Source organism: Juglans microcarpa x Juglans regia, chromosome 3S (assembly GCF_004785595.1).
Source record: "Juglans microcarpa x Juglans regia isolate MS1-56 chromosome 3S, Jm3101_v1.0, whole genome shotgun sequence".
Lineage (NCBI taxonomy): Eukaryota > Viridiplantae > Streptophyta > Magnoliopsida > Fagales > Juglandaceae > Juglans > Juglans microcarpa x Juglans regia.
This window is the reverse complement of record NC_054599.1, coordinates 23,758,842-23,777,788: the sequence shown is the minus strand read 5'-3', so window position 1 is coordinate 23,777,788 and position 18,947 is coordinate 23,758,842. Positions and strand designations below refer to the sequence as shown.

The window sequence follows — 18,947 nt, the reverse complement described above, 5'->3', positions numbered from 1 at the left end:
TTGATTGGATTCCTTTTATGGTGAATGTTATATCTTTGTCCATTCCTCTTAGCTTAAGGTGGATTGAGAGTTGAGATAAAAGTTAAAAATTGTATAAAATATTATTAGAATATTATATTTTAATATTATTATTATTTTAGAATTTGTAAAAGTTTAATTGTTTATTATATTTTGTGTAGAGATTTAAAAAAATTGTAATAATGAGATGAGTTGAGATAACTTCTCAATCCAAACGGAACCTAACGAAAAATATCACAATTTCTTTTCTCTTTTTCTTTTTTTTTTTTTTTTTTTCTTTTTTTTCCTCTTTATATCTCATGTTTTTACGAGGTGGGAAAAAAACCATCCATTTCAACCACGTATGCAGCATGACAAGTCAGCAAGTTATCATCCACTTGGCGAATCGTGATAGGTTGGCTCACACCAGCCTCAAATGGGACATCTTTGAGAATACACTTACAATTATAAATACAGTGAGTGAGAGTGCATGTGTGGTAAAGAGGCTCAAAGCAGCTAGAGGAGGAGATAAGATTGCTGCAATCTGCAACAACAAGCTGCAAGCAATGGCATCGGCATCTCTCCTCAAGTCATCTCCTGTCTTTGATAAATCCGAGTGGGTGAAGGGCCAGACCCTCCGCCAGCCCTCGTTCTCCGTCGTCCGGTGCCACCCGGCCACCGCCACATCCGCCCTCACCATCCGCGCTGGGTCCTATGCTGATGAGCTTGTCAAGACAGCGGTATGTATAGAAAATTCTCATCACTTTTTTATCATTACTAGAGTAATACTTCTTTGTGCTTATCAAATTACATGAACAAACTCATGATAAGAACTTGGGAAGAAACATGTTCAAACATGTAGAATATTGCCTAAAAAATTTGTAGTCGCATTCCCACAATTCTCAATTCTTTCGAGCTTTCGGTTCTCTTGCCGCATCTCATAGAGCCACACACAGGGAAAACTACAAATAATAATATGTCTTTTCTCGGATGTAGAAAACGGTCGCATCACCAGGACGTGGGATTTTGGCCATGGACGAGTCTAATGCTACATGTGGGAAGCGTCTGGCGTCAATTGGGTTAGAGAACACCGAGGCCAACCGCCAAGCATACCGTACCCTCCTTGTGACAGCTCCTGGCCTGGGTAAATACATCTCTGGAGCTATCCTGTTTGAGGAAACCCTCTACCAATCCACCACTGAAGGAAAAAAGATTGTGGATATTCTCGTTGAGCAAAAAATTGTCCCTGGTATCAAAGTTGACAAGGTAAGCGACGAAACAGTCCTGATATTTTGAGTCAGTTTTTGTTGTTGAAAAGGTTTTCTGGGTTTTCGTTTAATTTCGGTATATTATATATATATATATATATATATATATATGCTTTGAAGGCCTTGTGTATCTATATTTGCTATCACAAAGACGAATAAAGATCATCTTTGATTGACTGATCGAATCGGATGGTCCAAATCTAAAAAGAGATGAGATATACGAGACAGACTCTACAACTTTTAATGCTATCTAAGAATTTCGAACAAATCTTACAGTGAGTTATTTAATGTTTTGTACATCTCTTTATATTGGACTGTCCAATTAAATTTGACAATTAAAAGAGACTTTACTATCACTAAACTTGTACATGTTTCATTTTCACTTCAATATCCTCTCTCTCTCTGCAATAAATGAAATGGATAGTTGGACACTTTTTGATAACCAACACGCGCACACACGCGCACACACATATATGTATATATAGAGAGAGAGAGAGAGTAGAACATTTTGTTTCCATGGAAAATAACATCAAGATGTGGTTTAATTAATGAGAACAAAAGGGTTTGGTGCCCCTGGCCGGTTCCAACAACGAGTCATGGTGCCAAGGTCTCGACGGCCTCGCTTCTCGCACAGCTGCTTACTACCAGCAAGGAGCTCGTTTCGCCAAATGGTACGAATCCGAACCCCTATCTTTTACGAAGACTATAGCTCATATATATATATATATATATATATATATAACTATAGAGAATGTAATGTAACATATATCAACTTGATCAACTAGGCGTACCGTTGTGAGCATTCCCAATGGCCCATCTGCCCTGGCAGTGAAGGAAGCAGCCTGGGGTCTTGCCCGCTACGCTGCCATTTCTCAAGTAAGAACACATAAATTGTACCATATATATAATATTCAGTCAGCATTTGAGAGAGTGCTTCTGAAAGCAATGGAAGTAGTTTTAATATGGTAATCATGAATTGTGTTCGATGTTGTAGGACAATGGGTTGGTCCCAATTGTGGAGCCAGAAATCCTGCTTGATGGTGAGCACGGCATTGACAGGACATTTGAGGTTGCCCTGAAGGTGTGGTCTGAGGTTTTCTTCTACCTTGCTGAGAACAATGTCCTGTTTGAGGGTATTCTCCTCAAGCCTAGTATGGTTACTCCTGGAGCCGAATGCAAGGACAGGGCCACTCCTCAACAGGTCGCCGACTACACCCTCAAGCTCCTTCACAGAAGAATCCCCCCATCCGTGCCTGGAATCATGGCAAGTGTCACAACATATGATAATAAAGTTCTATACACAGTTCTTGAATATAGTGATGATTTAGGTACTAATTTTGAATTTTCCTTTTGTTTGAGCAGTTTTTGTCTGGTGGCCAATCTGAGGTTGAAGCAACTTTGAACTTGAATGCCATGAACCAATCTCCAAACCCATGGCACGTGTCTTTCTCCTATGCCAGAGCCCTCCAGAACACTTGTCTTAAGACATGGGGAGGCAGGCCTGAGAACGTCAAGGCAGCTCAGGAGACACTGCTTGTCCGTGCCAACGCCAACTCTCTTGCCCAGCTTGGAAAGTACACTGGTGAAGGAGAGTCAGAAGAGGCCAAGAAAGGCATGTTCGTCAAGGGCTATGTCTACTAATTAAGTTGTTTGTGCCAAACGTAATAGATGATGATGATGATGATGGAGGAATGAAATACTAGTTTCTATGGATTGTACTGTGCTTTATAGCGTGGAAACTATTTTTGTTCATGATTACATGTACTTTTAGCTACTTAATAGCCTTCTTAATGAGATTAGGTAGTGCATGTGTTCTTAAATTTGCATCATCACAAGCTAAAGTTCTTGAACTTGATATGTTGTTTAACATCTAAAATCTGGCCGGAATTCTCCCTAGAATCAACTCCTCCTTACCATTGATTAGTTCTGTGTAGCTGTTTAGAAGATGTCATCTTCGAACAATGCCACTGGTCAGAGTATTCCAACATCAAGCTAAGTTAGTAAGATGGGGGGTGTCGCAGAAGAAAGCATTAGTATATCTCACTGGTTGATCTCATACCGCTGGCACGAAGCTGATTTAATCTTTGGATCTGGTTGTTGGCACAAGAACAGCCAAACATAAATTCTTTCAGACCTATGAGCACCCCAAATTTTCAATTTTTCTTTGACCGTTAGTGCATTGCCAAAGCGTACCATTCAAAATTTCAATTTCTCACGGTATTCTAGCCATGGTTGATCTACTACTAGCTGGATTGTGTTACACCACGGTAATGGAAGAGTGATTCAAATGATGCTTAAAAAATGATTTCTTCTTTTGCAAGTTAAGGTCTCAGTAATCGGTATCCTGTGGGGCAGTGTGGATAGGACCAAAACATAAACCATCATCAAAGCAATTCAAGCCAAGGTTAATGCAGCAATGGCTCAATTTACAGCTACTCATTGCACGTTATAAGTATATCACGAGTGCTACAACGGGAGATAAGTTCCTCTTTCAAGTTCAGAATTAAAACTGTCAGATTTAAGTTCATGTAAAATGTGTGTTTGGGGAGACGTAAGGAGAACATTTGCCTTTTGTCTTGGGATAAGTTTTACTCAGTCTTGTGCTAGTTTATCACAGTTGGTCACAAGCAAAGATGTAGCAGCCAGTATTATGAAATATGAGTGTGTGTGTGTGGAGAAAAGGCTGCCTGACTCAGTTCACTTCATTGCTTTCAACTACTGATTCATCAGGGTCGTTATATAAGAAAAGAGCCTGGATGCTTAAAATAGTTGCCACTTTCCCCTTTACAGTCGTTAAATTCCATGCATTCAAGAACTTACTTTTCTCACTTAAGTAAACAGATGTTTTTGTACCCAAGTAAACAAATATTCAGAAAATGTTGAAATCAAACGAAAGTTAAGTCAACCTTCAACAGCATTTACTTGTAAAAAAAAAATCCTTCGAACTCATAAAGGAGGCTCCATGTCGAGAGAAAATATACAATATACACAGCTCTTCAACAGCTTTTGTAACGTTGTGGTTTTTTTGTATTAACCTAAAAATTCATACCGAACCACCACACAGTAGCAGTCCCACAAATCCTGTAGCATTTAGTGAACAGCATGTACTGTAGTGTATTTTCCCAATCCGTAAAGCTGTAAAACATGGTGTCAACTTCATTGGGAGAGAGAGAGAGAGAGAGAGAGAGAAGGAGCAACATGATCCACTTCGGTATTAAATATAGGTACCTTGCTCACTTTTCAGCTCTCCTTTGAGATCGCATAGGAGCCAGACTTGCAGATTCATGATTAGTGCCGCTCCCAACATCCACACCCTGTTCAACTTCCCACAATATCTTTTAAGTCCAAAAAATTAGAGCATAAAGAGATATATAATAGTGCCCCAGTGAAAGAACTGCTGACCTAGATGGACATTGAAAAAACAAATACCTGGTTGGTTGAAACTTGTTCATGTACCCGTTGGGGCCTGCTATTGAGATCAATCATTTGGTTTTCCATCTTGCTATCACTACCAATATTGTTGTCTAGCACTGGAATGAGAGGGACTCTGTGATTCTGCTGATTCTCTCTTGCCATGAGCTTAGGTGGCTGACTCTGCTCTTTTCTTGCTTCATTTGGAATAAAGGGTTGCAGCCCTAGTTCCTCCAAACGGCCAGATTTATCCCCTGGAAACTACACAGAGTGCAAGGCAAAGATTCAGGTGGCCTATGAGAAACATGTACAAATCAATAGTTGCTTGTACACAGACACAAACCTCAACTCTCTGCCTCAGTAGGAGATATCTCCCGTGGGTTCTTTTGCCACCAACATGTACAATCATATCGCATTGCAGACAAAGTGAAGTGCCATCTATCTCACAGTAGAAGAAAGCTATGCACATACAAAAGTTCAATGAAAAACTCTTGCAAAAAAATAAAGGAAGGTACAATTTGCAACCAAAAGTACAAAATCCATTCATTTTCACTCCATTGTTTTGGGCAATTTTCACACTCGGTTTGGAGTCGACAATTTTTCATTGATATCAATGGTCGAATACAAACCGAGAATGCTAAAAAGTGGTGGTTTGGGGTGCAAATTGACAGTTTTGATGTTTGGGTTCCAAATTGTGAAAAAAAGGTAGTAGTATGGGGGACGAAAATCAGTACCCCAAAAGACTAACATACCAGGTGCATTTTCACATATGTCACAGCGCGGGACATCAGAGGGAGCAGCAAGACCAACTCGTACATGCCTACTAGCAAGCTTGTTACACAAATGGACCTACAAGTCCAAAATACAGAAATCCATGTAATGTTGGTGTCATTGTTTTATTTGAAGGCCAGAGAAAGCAAAATGATTCAGAATTTACATAATCATCACCACTCTCCTAGAAAAAAACTCCTGTACCTCTAAATGGAAAAACGACTTAAAAGAATTTTAATTTGTGATATGTGAACTGATAGAACAATAGACATTAGAAAGTTACCATGATCTATCCGCTAATTTTAATTTAATGAGGCCAGTTTGTCATGTTTTAAAGCAATTACTCAAGTACAGTGAAAAAAAGAGGCCTTCTGTGAGTCTCCCCAGTCAAATCTCAAATCCCATGTTCAGATCAAGTCAAGCTTAGATAAAAAATAAAAAAAAATAAAAAAAAAATAAAAAAAAATAAAAAACTGATCATTCATGCGTAGATAACAATGGGCACTAGATAACAATCAGCACTAGATTAGTTGATATTGGCTCCCTGCAAACCTTATTAATTGAACCCTATGAATAAATAAATTGAGAACTAAACTTATCCTTCTCAAGAGAGATCTATATAAACCATCCAACCGATACTGCCTAATGAAAGTTGTCCAAGCAAATAACATATCAAACACTGACCATACCTAAAAGAGCATGTGATGTGGGAAAATGATCTCAACACACTGAGCAACGCCCACCGGCAACCACATAGGAGTGAAATTCATCAGGTTGCATGCTCACGTTTGACAACGAAAGTCGCATACCAACATGAAAAAGGTAAGGGGAATTTTATTGAATTCAAGATAAAGGTCGGCCAAGAACATACTATTCGAGATGAGCAATATGGACACTGAAACTCCTCCGAATCAGCGTGCGTGAGAGGAGCGATCGAGAGAGAGAGAGAGAGAGAGAACAATTGCATTGGAGCCAGACGAGACCATAGAATTTGATTGACAACGATTATTTAAATAAATGGCAAGCAAATTACGGTTGACCACACCTCTAAATACTCGATTAGCTCTAACCCACCTCAGAGAAAACCTAAAAGAATCATTTTTCATATTACCCGACTCATTAAAAACATAACAGGACCCCTCAAGTTTCCATTTACGGTACCACTGAGTCGAATTATACACACGCAACGAAGTTCTGATCAACCCGATTCTCGAAGTCAACGTTTTAAAGATTAAATATGAACAAAAAAGAAAAAGAAAAAGAGATTACCTTTTCATCGCAGGCACGGCAAAGAGCAGCCTCGTCGGCGGCGCAGAAAAGGATGGCAGGGGCGCTCTCGCACACGTCGCAAAGCGTTCGCATTTTCCTTGACTTGCAATCTGCTTCTAGTCATTCCTCCTTTCTCATCTTCAATGTCATTTTTTTTTTTTTTTTTCTTTTCAAAGATAAAAGGGAGTTACAATCAAGAACATTAATCAGACTTGGAGAGAGAGAGAGAGAGAGAGAGAGAGAGAACTTTAAACAGATGAAAACAGAGAGATTTGTTGTTTGTATTAGAATAAGAAATCGGGTCAGTGGAGGATATTCTGAAGTAAACGACCGAGTGCCGAGGAAGATGGAAGAACATGTAACAAGACACTCGGTAGATGTATTCTCTGTAACAGTTGACACCTGGCTAATACCCCTTGGGTTGTTGTACTTTGTCTTTTAGGCTCTATTACACCATATCCATTCATGAGTAGTAGGGACTACTATACACTTCTTTTCTTTCTTCCCTGGTTTCAAAAATTATGATACATCAAACTTCCATTAAAGATAATTAAATGAAACACTTGCATAAATATTCCAGTACATCTAATGGTTTTTGCAGCTTGATAGTATTTATGATGTTGTCTTATTAGAGATATGGACAGAAAATAAATACTTACTCCAATCTTAAAAATATTCTTAATTATTTCAAATTTTACCGTGTCAACAATTTATAAATTGATTATCTTCATCATCCTAGATAATGTCATAATAATAGTAAGGTTGTCTACTTAAAATGCATAATTTTGATGTCAAAAGCAAATGACCTGATGGCATAACACCCAAACCTCCAAAATAGAGGTATTGGATTCGATCCCCTCCCCAATGAATAAAAAAAAAAAATGCATAACTTTGATAATGTTTAGTTGCTTATTAAGATCGTGACAATTTGTGATAGGATGAAAATACTAAATCATGTAATTTAATAGGTTATCGTAGTATTAAAAAAAAAAAAAAGTAAATATGTTGTACCAGAAGTTGGTACTGTTGGTGAAATTCACAATAATATAATAAAAATTATAATGAAATTAAAATTAAAACGAAATCAGTTTGAGTTGAGGCACGAAAATATCCCTCTCTTTAAGGAAATTTAAGTCCTCTGCAGTGTATAAAATTTCAAATTAACCGGTACAGTAGAATTCTTCTTGACTTGACTCCTCCAAGATACGACAGCCTAACTAATCGTCATATAGTCTGAATCAACTTTATGCAAGGGATTGAGTCCAAGGTTTCACTCGAAGAACACCTTTCTTTTATCTAAAAAATCTCTCTAAAAATATACACACTTTATCTTTCTCTTTTCAAAAGAAAATTACTACCTTCGTACGTACCGAAAATAAAAAATACTACGCTTGAATAACAACCACACGCTAGATGAAAAGATAGATCCCACCGGATGCCAATCTCATTCCAATTTAACAGGAAGGTAGACGTTAATACAAACAGCACAAAAAACATTTATTACCAACTTAAAACGTAAAAATAAACCGACCTGCATAAAGGATTTAAGAGAAAAAAGTTTAAACGTTAAAAACGTTAATGGAAACGTTGATAAACGTATAAAGCCAAGAAGTCGGTTTTGCCAGTGTTTTACAATAATTAAAAGTAAAAAAAGATAACGGCAATAAATTAATTAGAAACCAACGTTAAACCAAAATGTTCGGCTACTGGCAAATCAAGAGAATAAATGCAAGCTTAAAAACATTCAAGCAATAAATCTCATAAATCCTAATAATTATTTTTAAAAAATACCAACATTTCCCCACTATTTTTTTAAAATAATATGAATAATAATACGAGAGATACTTCCAGATGAATAATGATTATTATGCATCATAAAGGTGTGCTCTGCATTGAACCATCACTTAATGAAATAACAACTTTTACTCCAGAATCAGTAGTGGTCTCAGACTTGAATTATGACTTCTTAAGAGAAATAAATAATTATTAATCACGCATAAAAATCCAGATGTTGACATAAGCTTTATTAGCCAGAACATTACGACCTTGTGCTCATCCTGGTTTCATGAGTGTATTTGAGAATAAACCCAAATCTCATAGAGAGCGACCCCACTCTCACACACACATAGGTGAAATCTGTCAAGGGTGTTCCTGAAATTCTTACACCCTACTCATAAGAGAATTTCATTAAAAGTTTCTTTCAAAAACTCATCATCCACAACATTACAGGATAAATGCACTTACATCATAGGAATGAGAAATAAAATAAATAGTACATTTCTTACGACCATCATATGATTCGTTTTTTCCATTAAACCCAGTTCTCAAGATCTTGGTCCCCTTGTTGGGTATTTTCATATATGGCTCTTGAATTATGAGTTTTAATCTCATTCTCTTCGATGTATTTCAAATCATTTCTCTTGTCAAAATTTTATATAGTGGATCTACATTAATAATACTATCAGTAAAAAAAAATCTCATAGTACTGTATTTTTCTTCTAAAAAATCTGGATTACCGTTATAATAACGGTTTTATACTCTAACAATTATAATAGTACTATCACAATAAATTAATTGATTTTTTCAGATGGGAAAATATCTCTCACCAAATTTGCTTCTTTTTTGAAGCTAAAGCAATTCAACTCCATAGTTGACTTAGCAATAATACGGCAGCTCAAAGCAATAATAATATACGCATCCAAATTTCCTCAGGATAATAAAATCAAATCTCAACATTAAAACTTTCGGTTATGGCGGACGAGATCCCGTGTCCCAAAGGTTGCGAGATTACTAGTAGGACCCTGAAATCTCGTATAAGAAATATTCCATGAACAGCTCAAAAACTTGACCCCCACTAATTTTTAGATTTGAACAGAAATTTTCTTTTCATAAAAAAATACACCTTACTCAAAAATCACTTTATTCCAAAATGAAGAAAAATGAACTGCTATTTTTTATTCCAAATCTGAGAAATACATAAGCATGTGTGCCAAAATATTTAAAAAATAATACACATAAAAAGAAACATATTATGCTTTATTCTTAATATTAAGTTTAAACATCCCATCACAAGCATAGCTCTTGTCCACAAAAATTTTTTTTTGTAATTACATATTGATCAGATTTTATAGTTTGTTTGAAGTCTGCTTTGTTGAATAAAAAACTCGACATCAAATTCTTACTCATAGCCCACTTTGTTGACCACATAACACCCAAGCCTCCAAAACAGAGGTATTGGATTCGATCCCCTCCTCCAATGAATAAATAAATAAATAAAAAAAAAAAAAAGTAAATATGCTGTACCAGAAGTCGGTACTAAAGATGGATTGGAGATGGCGTAATTGGGGGAGAGCTTGAAGATGTGGCAGAGACACCAATAGAGAAACAAAAGGCCAAAAGAAAAGAGAGATGTGCCGTTTGTCTGGAAAGAAAATGCAAGGAAATTCGGGGAAACAGGTGTTTTGTCATTTGTGGGTTACCCACTTTATCCAAAGCCACAAGATTCGAGAGTAGTTGAGTCATTGAAAGCTCCATCCGGTTCATTCTCGGCCACCACCTTCATATCTGCCATGACCCCACCTTTTCCTTCAACACCTCTCCTTTTCCCTCGGTTCTTTATACGGGCTACAACTTTCTTTTACATCCTACTTTTTCCTTATCACCTCCTATTATCATTAAATTTATTATCCTTTTTAGAATTCTACATCCAAAATTACTAAATCCATCCATTCCTATCTCAAAATTATCACTTTTTTATTATCTAAATTATGTCATATGTATTAGTTTTTATTGATCTTTCTTCCTCATAATTTCTGTCTTCACATTGATCCATCCCCTCTCATCTTCTTTCCAATGCTTTTTTCATATATATATATAAATAATACTATTATACCGTCCTATTTTATCTCTTAATTTTGATCACTTATATATTTAATTTTTTTTCTTTTACTCACTGATTATAGAAGTGATTATTAATGTATCGATATTTTTTTATTTTTTAAAAAAATTTAAAAATATTAAGAAAATATAAATAAATAAAAAATTGCGTAGAGATATGTCTAGCTGTCACCGTTGAGAGGCACCCTCTATATAGATGGGCTATAGCCTTGCTCGGCTTGGTATGGAGGTGGTTCTGAATTGGGCCCCAAGGTTTATTACTTTATTATTTTGTTTTATGGGCTTATTACGAAACCGTATTCAATGATTCGTTCCTCGCTTGAAATGTAGGTGGATAATATATGCTATTTTTATTGTAATTTATTTCTTACTTTAAATTTTAGGGTTTTTAGTTTTATTTATTGATGTAATTTATTGTAAATGAATTTTAATTTAGGTGGCAAATATATAATAATTTCTACAATATATCACATTAACAAACGTGATTGAAAATGACAAAATTTAAGATGAATAATAATATTTTCCGTGATATTAATTCAAGTTTCACCAAACTAAAATTGATTGTATAAAAAGCGTAGAAATTATATACATACTCTCTAGAAGCAATATATTGAGATACAACACATCTCATCTTATCTTATTTTATTTCATCTAATCATTACAAATTTTTTTAAATTTTCACATAAAATAAAATTAACAATTCAACTTTTTCAAATTATAAAACAATAATAAAATTAAAATAATAATTTATTCAATTTTTAACTTTCATCTCATCTCATCTCATATGCGAAAATAAACGAGTATGTCACCATATCAAATATCAAAACAAAATATGGAAAGCCTTCGTCCCCTTTCCTTAAACCATATACTTTCAAATGGATGGCCCCATTGACAAAGCCATGCAACCCTCCAAATTAATCTAGCCCCGTTCATCCGATACTTAGAAGGACAGGTCCTATTATTTTACCCACCTCCTTTAAAATCATTCTTCAGAAAATCCAAACCGAACCCACTGCCAGTTGCCACCATCAGATAAGCCAAGAAATTAAGGCAGCATAGGGTTTTGGAAGATTGACTTATCTTTCTAATGGGTGCAGTTCCATAGAGATAAGAGTCCCCATGAAAGACTATAGGGGCTCCATGAAAAATTAATGTATCTATTATATGGAATAAAAAGGACAACCAATTGACCTTCTACAGGATATTATATATATATATATATATTGTCTAAACTTAATTAGCTTAATTATATATTATAAAACTACAGTACTTGATTAATACCTTTTTAATCTAAATCAGCGTTAATTTGTGGCGTAATTTCAGCTAAAATGGATGGAGATGATCATGGTGTCTTTGAAAATAACATGCGACTACTTTGTTTGATAGTATGCCCTTACTTTTCTACGATATTGTTTGATCCTAAGGGTTTCGGCAGAAATATTAATATTCATGAAACATATATAGTCCATTTTTTATGTAGCGTAGGATACCCTCACACGTGTCTTAACCATTTGTAGCGTAGGGAGGCTAGGCTACGTTTGGATGTTGAGATGAGTTGGTCAAGTTTAACTTTTTTGATTGAGATGAGTTTAACTTTTTAGGTTAAAATGTACGAAGTATGTTGAAATGAGTTTAAATTTTTTATGAAGAAATTGAAAAAGTAATGAGTCCCATCAATAATTAGTCTAAAAAAAATTGAATTTGATTCAACAACCGAACACAGCTTAAAAAAGTCATGTTAAGTTAAATAACCACAATTTGATGTGTAATCATTTTGTGGGAATTAGTAGGATGTTTAGTTTGGTTTGAAACCACTTCACTGGTGTGTGGATATTCCATTAACTAAACTAATTATTGGTAATGAGATACAAGGAATTAAACAATTTGAGGAGGGGTAGAAAACGAAGAAAGAAAAACTATTGTAAATTCATTTGTAATGAATAGTTAAGTCCAACACTAGTCATTTTACATGGAGAAATGATAGTTGCAGTCGTGAGTGCATAAATACCGCGTAATTATTTTGAAAAAAATTAAATATATATGAGATTCACATGGGAAAAAAATTAATTTTTTAATAATGAGTTCTATTTTTTTTAAAATGACTGCACAACATTTATATACTCTATAACTATATATAGTATTATTCTTTTACTTGTGAACTTTCTCCGAATGATTATTCTGCCGTGCTTCCCAAGTAAATATACAAAAGAACAAGAATATTAGAAAGAGAAGTGTTTAGATACGATATTCATGTAAAAAGAGCTTTATAATATCATGTATCAAAATAAGTTATATTAATTTGTAAGCTTTAAAACTAAATATTTATCCATTCAAAAGTGATTTCTCACATTCATCATTTGAATCCTAAGCTCAACTAACATCTTTGTGTATTTGATCACCTCGCAGGAAAGAAGAAAAGCTATAAAAGATATATAGCTCTTAATGATTACGAGATGCATGTAGAGGGGTCGTCCTTCAACTGGGTTATCTGGTCCCCCCCGCTCCCCGCCCCCGCCCCCACCACCACCTTGCATGCCATGCAGAGCATTATTACAATCCTGTTGGCCAGTGAACCACGTACATAACGTCAATTTATAAATTTATTTTTATAAAATCTCTTTATAATTGTAATATTTTTTAAATTATAATTAAACAATAAAGTTAGACATATATGCACCAATATTGCATGCAACCCTGATGAAGAAAATCATTGGGTGACGCCTCCAAGTGTCGAAGTACTTGCTGATCATCAATGAGTTATAAAGTTTGCAAGGATTTAAAGCAATTAAATGATCAGCATCGAGTTTCATTTATAATTTACTACAACCAGAAAACAGACAGGAAAATAAGAAACTTTCACCCAATATATAATATTCAGCTATATATATTAAATATATAGCTCTAATATTCCAATTAAAAACAGTTTTTAATTTTCACATGGTATTGCTTTCATAGTGGGGAACCTGATGGACCCATCTAATAATAATAGGTACGCGTGCATGCAACATGTATAAACCCAGATAAAGGTGTTGCAAGTCTTTGACTATATCACTTATATATATCTTTTACTAATACAGTCGTTAATGATCTTGTTTAGTGGTATATTCATACACAAGTACACACACACATATATATCTCTATATATATATATATATATATATATATATATTCTTTTGTCAGCACTTGAGATGTCTTACATCGTGCCATCGTGATCATGATCGAGATGAACTATTTCAACTCATTTCATTAGCACCGGACCGGACTGCATAAATAATTGATAAATTATATGTTCAATTCATTAGCTAGCTACTTATAGTTTAGTAGTTGCAATCCAAAACTCTCAACAAAGGATGCTTTGTTTCTTTTTCTTTTGTCTAAAACAAAGTGTATTGGGATTTTGTTTATTTGTGATTATATATTCGTATGAATAGAGATATAATTATCTTTCTTTTTTTTTAATGTAAATTTAACGGGTTAAAACGAATAAAATAAACATAATATGTGGATTTTACAGTATCTAATACTATCCATATGAGTGTTTCATCTACTATGAAAACTAATGCTAGGTGCAAAATTTAGGTCATGCGCAAGTCACGTGTAGATTTTTTATATATAAAAAATAAAAGTAGATTTCACCAAAAAAAATTATTTTACACATTTTTATGGTGGGATTTATTTTTGTACACAGCTTGTATATTTGTGGTTTGTATAAATCTTTACTCTAAGATGAAATTTAGAGTAGCATTTTTGGAAACCAAATTAGCTAACAAGTATTTTAAGTTGTGTTTGGATAGGTAGTAATGAAATATTCTCAGGTATTTTATAAATAATAAAAAAATAATAATAATAAAATATTAAATAGTAGTTCATAACAATAAAAAATAAATAAAAAATAATATTAAATAATAAATAATAATGAGATATTCTCATAAGCTATCCAAACTAGACCTTAAATCTTAATCATTCCAAGCCTATAATATCAGTCTCTATCAAATAATTATTTCGGTCAACATTATTATAATAATATATTTGTCTTTCAAATGTCAACAAACGCTCCACCAACTCTTTTGGCAAAGTATTTCCAGCTTTCCTATTGGAAAAATAAAAATAAAAAAATAAAAATTATATGGACAACCGCCTTTGCGTCCCTGCCGCTGAACCAGTTCCCACGTGGCAGGTCAAAACAACACCGTTTTGTTTATTCTTCATTTCCTTTCGTTTCTCTTTCCCATTCAATTTCCCTCCCCGCCTTTGATTTCTTTCCCATTTCCAAATCTCATTCGTTTCCTCCTCCGATTCCTTCTTTTCTCCAAATCTCCTTCGTCGCGCGATCATCACCATCATCATCATCGCAACGAGGGTGGTGACTAAAGGTGGAGATCCGCTCCCTTTACGCACGCTTCCACCTTTGATAATATAGCCATGGAAGACGACCTAAAAAACAAGGTTAAGTCCGATCTGGAATCCTTCGTCAAATACAAACAGTATTATCACCGTCTTGGCTGCGTTTGGAAGTGAAGATTTCTCTTATATGGTCCGTCCGAAACTTGGAAAGTTGTCCTCGACAGTCTAGTTGGGGTCAAGGCAAAGAACGATGTCGTTAGGCTTATTGCCGACGACAAGGCTGTTAAAATCGGAGTCTTCGAGACTAGACAAGGAGTTAAGGTATAGGGAAACTATTCGATAAAACTGATTCTCTTGCTTACTTTCATTGAATCCAGGGACTTTGAGGAACTGGTGAACATGAAAGCAATCTTCGATCCATCTCCACCATTTCTTCACGACATAAATCAACTTGGTTTTGAATAGAAGCACCCGAATCAACACGAGAAAACAAACAACCGAGAAGAATCAAGGTTTGAACACTCATAAAAAAAAAAAATACTCTTTATGAGTGTTTCGAATTTTCCTTTTAGATTTTGAGTTGAGCGATCAGCTGAGAGAAAAATATGTGATGGAGAGAGAGAGAGGTGGACAGGGGAGTGTTTGTTTCGCTCCCACCCACTACAACATAGAACTGAACTGAACCCGCGGCAGAAGACAAACTCTGGAACTCGATGAAGCTAGGGAAAAGACGATCTTTGGGCCAAGACCAGCAGAAGACGAAGTTTGAGATTCTGCAACTCGAAGACGAAGCAGATGGCGTTTATTTTCATTTCCTGCTTTTTATTTTGTTACCATTTTTTTTAATAAGTCAACTGACATGACCATATGCCACATCAGCCACGAGGCCGCGGCGGGGACGCACACTGTTGTCTATAAAATTTCTGATAAAAAAAATATGCTTGAAACATTCTTCAATTGGGAATAAAAAATTTAACTCGTTTTTTCAGAAGTGACTATAATTCTTTCAAATGTACAACAAATAGTGTAAGATCTACGTGAAATATCATCAGACTTTATTTATTCCGATGACGGTCCATGGTGACTTATTTTATTAAAAAAAAAACATAAAATGGGAGCCAAATTTTAGAGGTAAGCACGTTTATTAACACGTCTCTTATGTGTGCTGTGAAATTAATTAAAATGAGCAGGATCGTTTTAAGTCAAATAAATATTGTTGCAAATAAATAATATTTAAAACTTAGCCGTTTACTTCAACGGAAAGGGAGCCACCAACAACAAGAAAACACCAACTAAAGGGACATCATGAGCTCTTGGTACCAAACCAAGCAAAATAGAGGGACCTTGTTGCATATAACGTCAATTTATAAATTTATTTTTATAAGATCTCTTTATAATTATAACATTTTTTTAAATCATAATTAAACAATAAAGTTAGACATATATGCACCAATATTGCATGCAACCCTGATGAAGAAAATCATTGGGTGACGCCTCCAAGTGTCGAAGTACTTGCTGATCATCAATGAGTTATAAATTTTGCAGGGATTTAAAGCAATTAAATGATCAGCATCGAGTTTCATTTATAATTTACTACAACCAGAAAACAGACAGGAAAATAAGAAACTTTCACCCAATATATAATATTCAGCTATATATATTAAATATATAGCTCTAATATTCCAATTAAAAACAGTTTTTAATTTTCACATGGTATTGCTTTCATAGTGGGGAACCTGATGGACCCATCTAATAATAATAGGTACGCGTGCATGCAACATGTATAAACCCAGATAAAGGTGTTGCAAGTCTTTGACTATATCACTTATATATATCTTTTACTAATACAGTCGTTAATGATCTTGTTTAGTGGTATATTCATACACAAGTACACACACACATATATATCTCTATATATATATATATATATATATATATATATATATATATTCTTTTGTCAGCACTTGAGATGTCTTACATCGTGCTACCATCGTGATCATGATCTAGATGAACTATTTCAACTCATTTCATTAGCACCGGACCGGACTGCATAAATAATTGATAAATTATATGTTCAATTCATTAGCTAGCTACTTATAGTTTAGTAGTTGCAATCCAAAACTCTCAACAAAGGATGCTTTGTTTCTTTTTCTTTTGTCTAAAACAAAGTGTATTGGGATTTTGTTTATTTGTGATTATATATTCGTATGAATAGAGATATAATTATCTTTCTTTTTTTTTTTAATGTAAATTTAACGGGTTAAAACGAATAAAATAAACATAATATGTGGATTTTACAGTATCTAATACTATCCGTATGAGTGTTTCATCTACTATGAAAAAGTAATGCTAGGTGCAAAATTAGGTCATGTGCAAGTCTCGTGTAGATTTTTTATATATAAAAAATAAAAGTGGATTTCGCCAAAAAAAAAAATTATTTTACACATTTTTATGGTGGGATTTATTTTTTTACACAGCTTGTATATTTGTGATATTTGTGGTTTGTATAAATCTTTACTCTAAAATGAAATCTACAGTAGCATTTTTAGAAACCAAATTAGCTAACAAGTATTTTAAGTTGTGTTTGGATGCGTAGTAGTGAGGTATTCTCAGGTATTTTATAAATAATAATAATAAAATATTAAATAATAGTGCATAATAATAAAAAATAAATAAATAATAATATTAAATAATAAATAATAATCAGATATTCTCATAAGCACACTACCAAACTAGACCTTAAATCTTAATCATTCCAAGCCTATGATATCAATCTCGTTCAAATAATTATTTCGGCCAACATTATTATAATAATATATTTGTCTTTCAAATGTCAACAAACGCTCCACCAACTCTATTGGCAATGTATTTCCAGCTTTCCTATTGAAAAAATAAAAATTTTATGGACAATCACCTTTGCGTCCTTGCCGCTGAACCGGTTCTCACGTGGCAGGTAAAAACGCTATTTTGTTTATTTTTCATTTCCCTTCGTTTTCCTTTCCCATTCGATTTCCCTCCCTGCCTTTGATTTTTTTCCCATTTCCAAACCCCATTCGTTTCCTCCTCTGATTCATTCTTTTCCCCAAATCTCCTTCGATGCCCGATCATTACCATCATCATCATCGCAGCGAGGGTGGTGACTGAAGGTGCAGATCCGCTCCCTTTACGCACGCTTCCACCTTTGATAATATCGCCATGAAAGACGACCTCAAAAACAAGGTTAAGTCCGATCTGGAATCCTTCGTCAAATACAAACAGTATTATCACCGTCTTGGCTGCATTTGGAAGCGAAGCTTTCTCTCATACGGTCCGTCCGAAACTGGGAAAGTTGTCCTCGACAGTCTAGTTGGGGTCGAGGTAGAGAACAATGTCGTTAGGCTTATTGCCGAAGACAAGGCTGTTAAAATCGAAGTCTTCGAGACTAGACAAGGAGTTAAGGTAGAGGGAAGCTATTCGATAAAGCTGATTCTCTTGCTTACTTTCATTGAATTCAGGGACTTTGAGGAACTGGTGAACATGAAAGCAATCTTCGATCCATCTCCATCATTTCTTCACAACATAAATCAACCTGGTTTTGAATAGAAGCACCCGAATCAACACGAGAAAACAAACAACCGAGAAGAATCAGGGTTTGAACACTCATAAAAAAAAAAAATACTCTTTATGAGTGTTTCGAATTTTCCTTTTGGGTTTTGAGTTGAGCGATCAGCTGAGAGAAAAATATGTGATGGAGAGAGAGAGAGAGAGGGAGGTGGATAGGGAGTGTTTGTTTCGCTCCCACCCACTACAACATAGAACTGAACTGAACCCGCGACAGAAGACAAACTCTGGAACCTAATGAAGCTAGGGAAAAGATGATCTTTGGGCCAAGACCAGCAGAAGACGAAGTTTGGGATTCTGCAACTCGAAGACGAAGCAGATGGCATTATTTTCATTTCCTGCTTTTTATTTTGTTTCCATTTCTTTTTTTAATAAGTCAACTGACATGAC

The 18,947-nt window shown here is 34.8% G+C and overlaps 2 protein-coding genes across 7 annotated transcripts; one reads left to right on the top strand and one right to left on the bottom strand.

Moving 5' to 3' along the window:
- Positions 1 to 463: 463 nt before the first annotated feature.
- LOC121257714 (fructose-bisphosphate aldolase 1, chloroplastic) lies at positions 464 to 3,085 on the top strand. Its single transcript, XM_041158887.1, has 6 exons — positions 464 to 737; positions 994 to 1,263; positions 1,827 to 1,936; positions 2,051 to 2,141; positions 2,260 to 2,529; positions 2,628 to 3,085. The coding sequence occupies exons 1-6, from the start codon at positions 564 to 566 to the stop codon at positions 2,904 to 2,906; spliced, it is 1,194 nt and encodes a 397-aa protein (XP_041014821.1). The 5' UTR covers positions 464 to 563; the 3' UTR covers positions 2,907 to 3,085.
- LOC121257716 (B-box zinc finger protein 19-like) lies at positions 2,877 to 10,166 on the bottom strand. Of its 6 annotated transcripts, XM_041158890.1 has the most exons (8): positions 10,020 to 10,157; positions 9,550 to 9,551; positions 6,717 to 6,882; positions 5,429 to 5,525; positions 5,020 to 5,135; positions 4,695 to 4,937; positions 4,494 to 4,587; positions 2,877 to 4,400 (listed from the first exon to the last, which is right to left on the bottom strand). In XM_041158890.1, the coding sequence occupies exons 3-8, from the start codon at positions 6,807 to 6,809 to the stop codon at positions 4,309 to 4,311; spliced, it is 735 nt and encodes a 244-aa protein (XP_041014824.1). In that variant the 5' UTR covers positions 6,810 to 6,882; positions 9,550 to 9,551; positions 10,020 to 10,157; the 3' UTR covers positions 2,877 to 4,308. The 6 variants fall into 6 exon arrangements, with proteins under 6 accessions (XP_041014824.1, XP_041014823.1, XP_041014822.1 ...); XM_041158889.1 differs by lacking the exon at positions 9,550 to 9,551 and having other exon boundaries at positions 6,717 to 7,222; positions 10,020 to 10,166; XM_041158888.1 differs by lacking the exon at positions 9,550 to 9,551 and having other exon boundaries at positions 6,717 to 6,881; positions 10,018 to 10,157.
- Between the last annotated feature and the right edge of the window lie 8,781 nt (positions 10,167 to 18,947).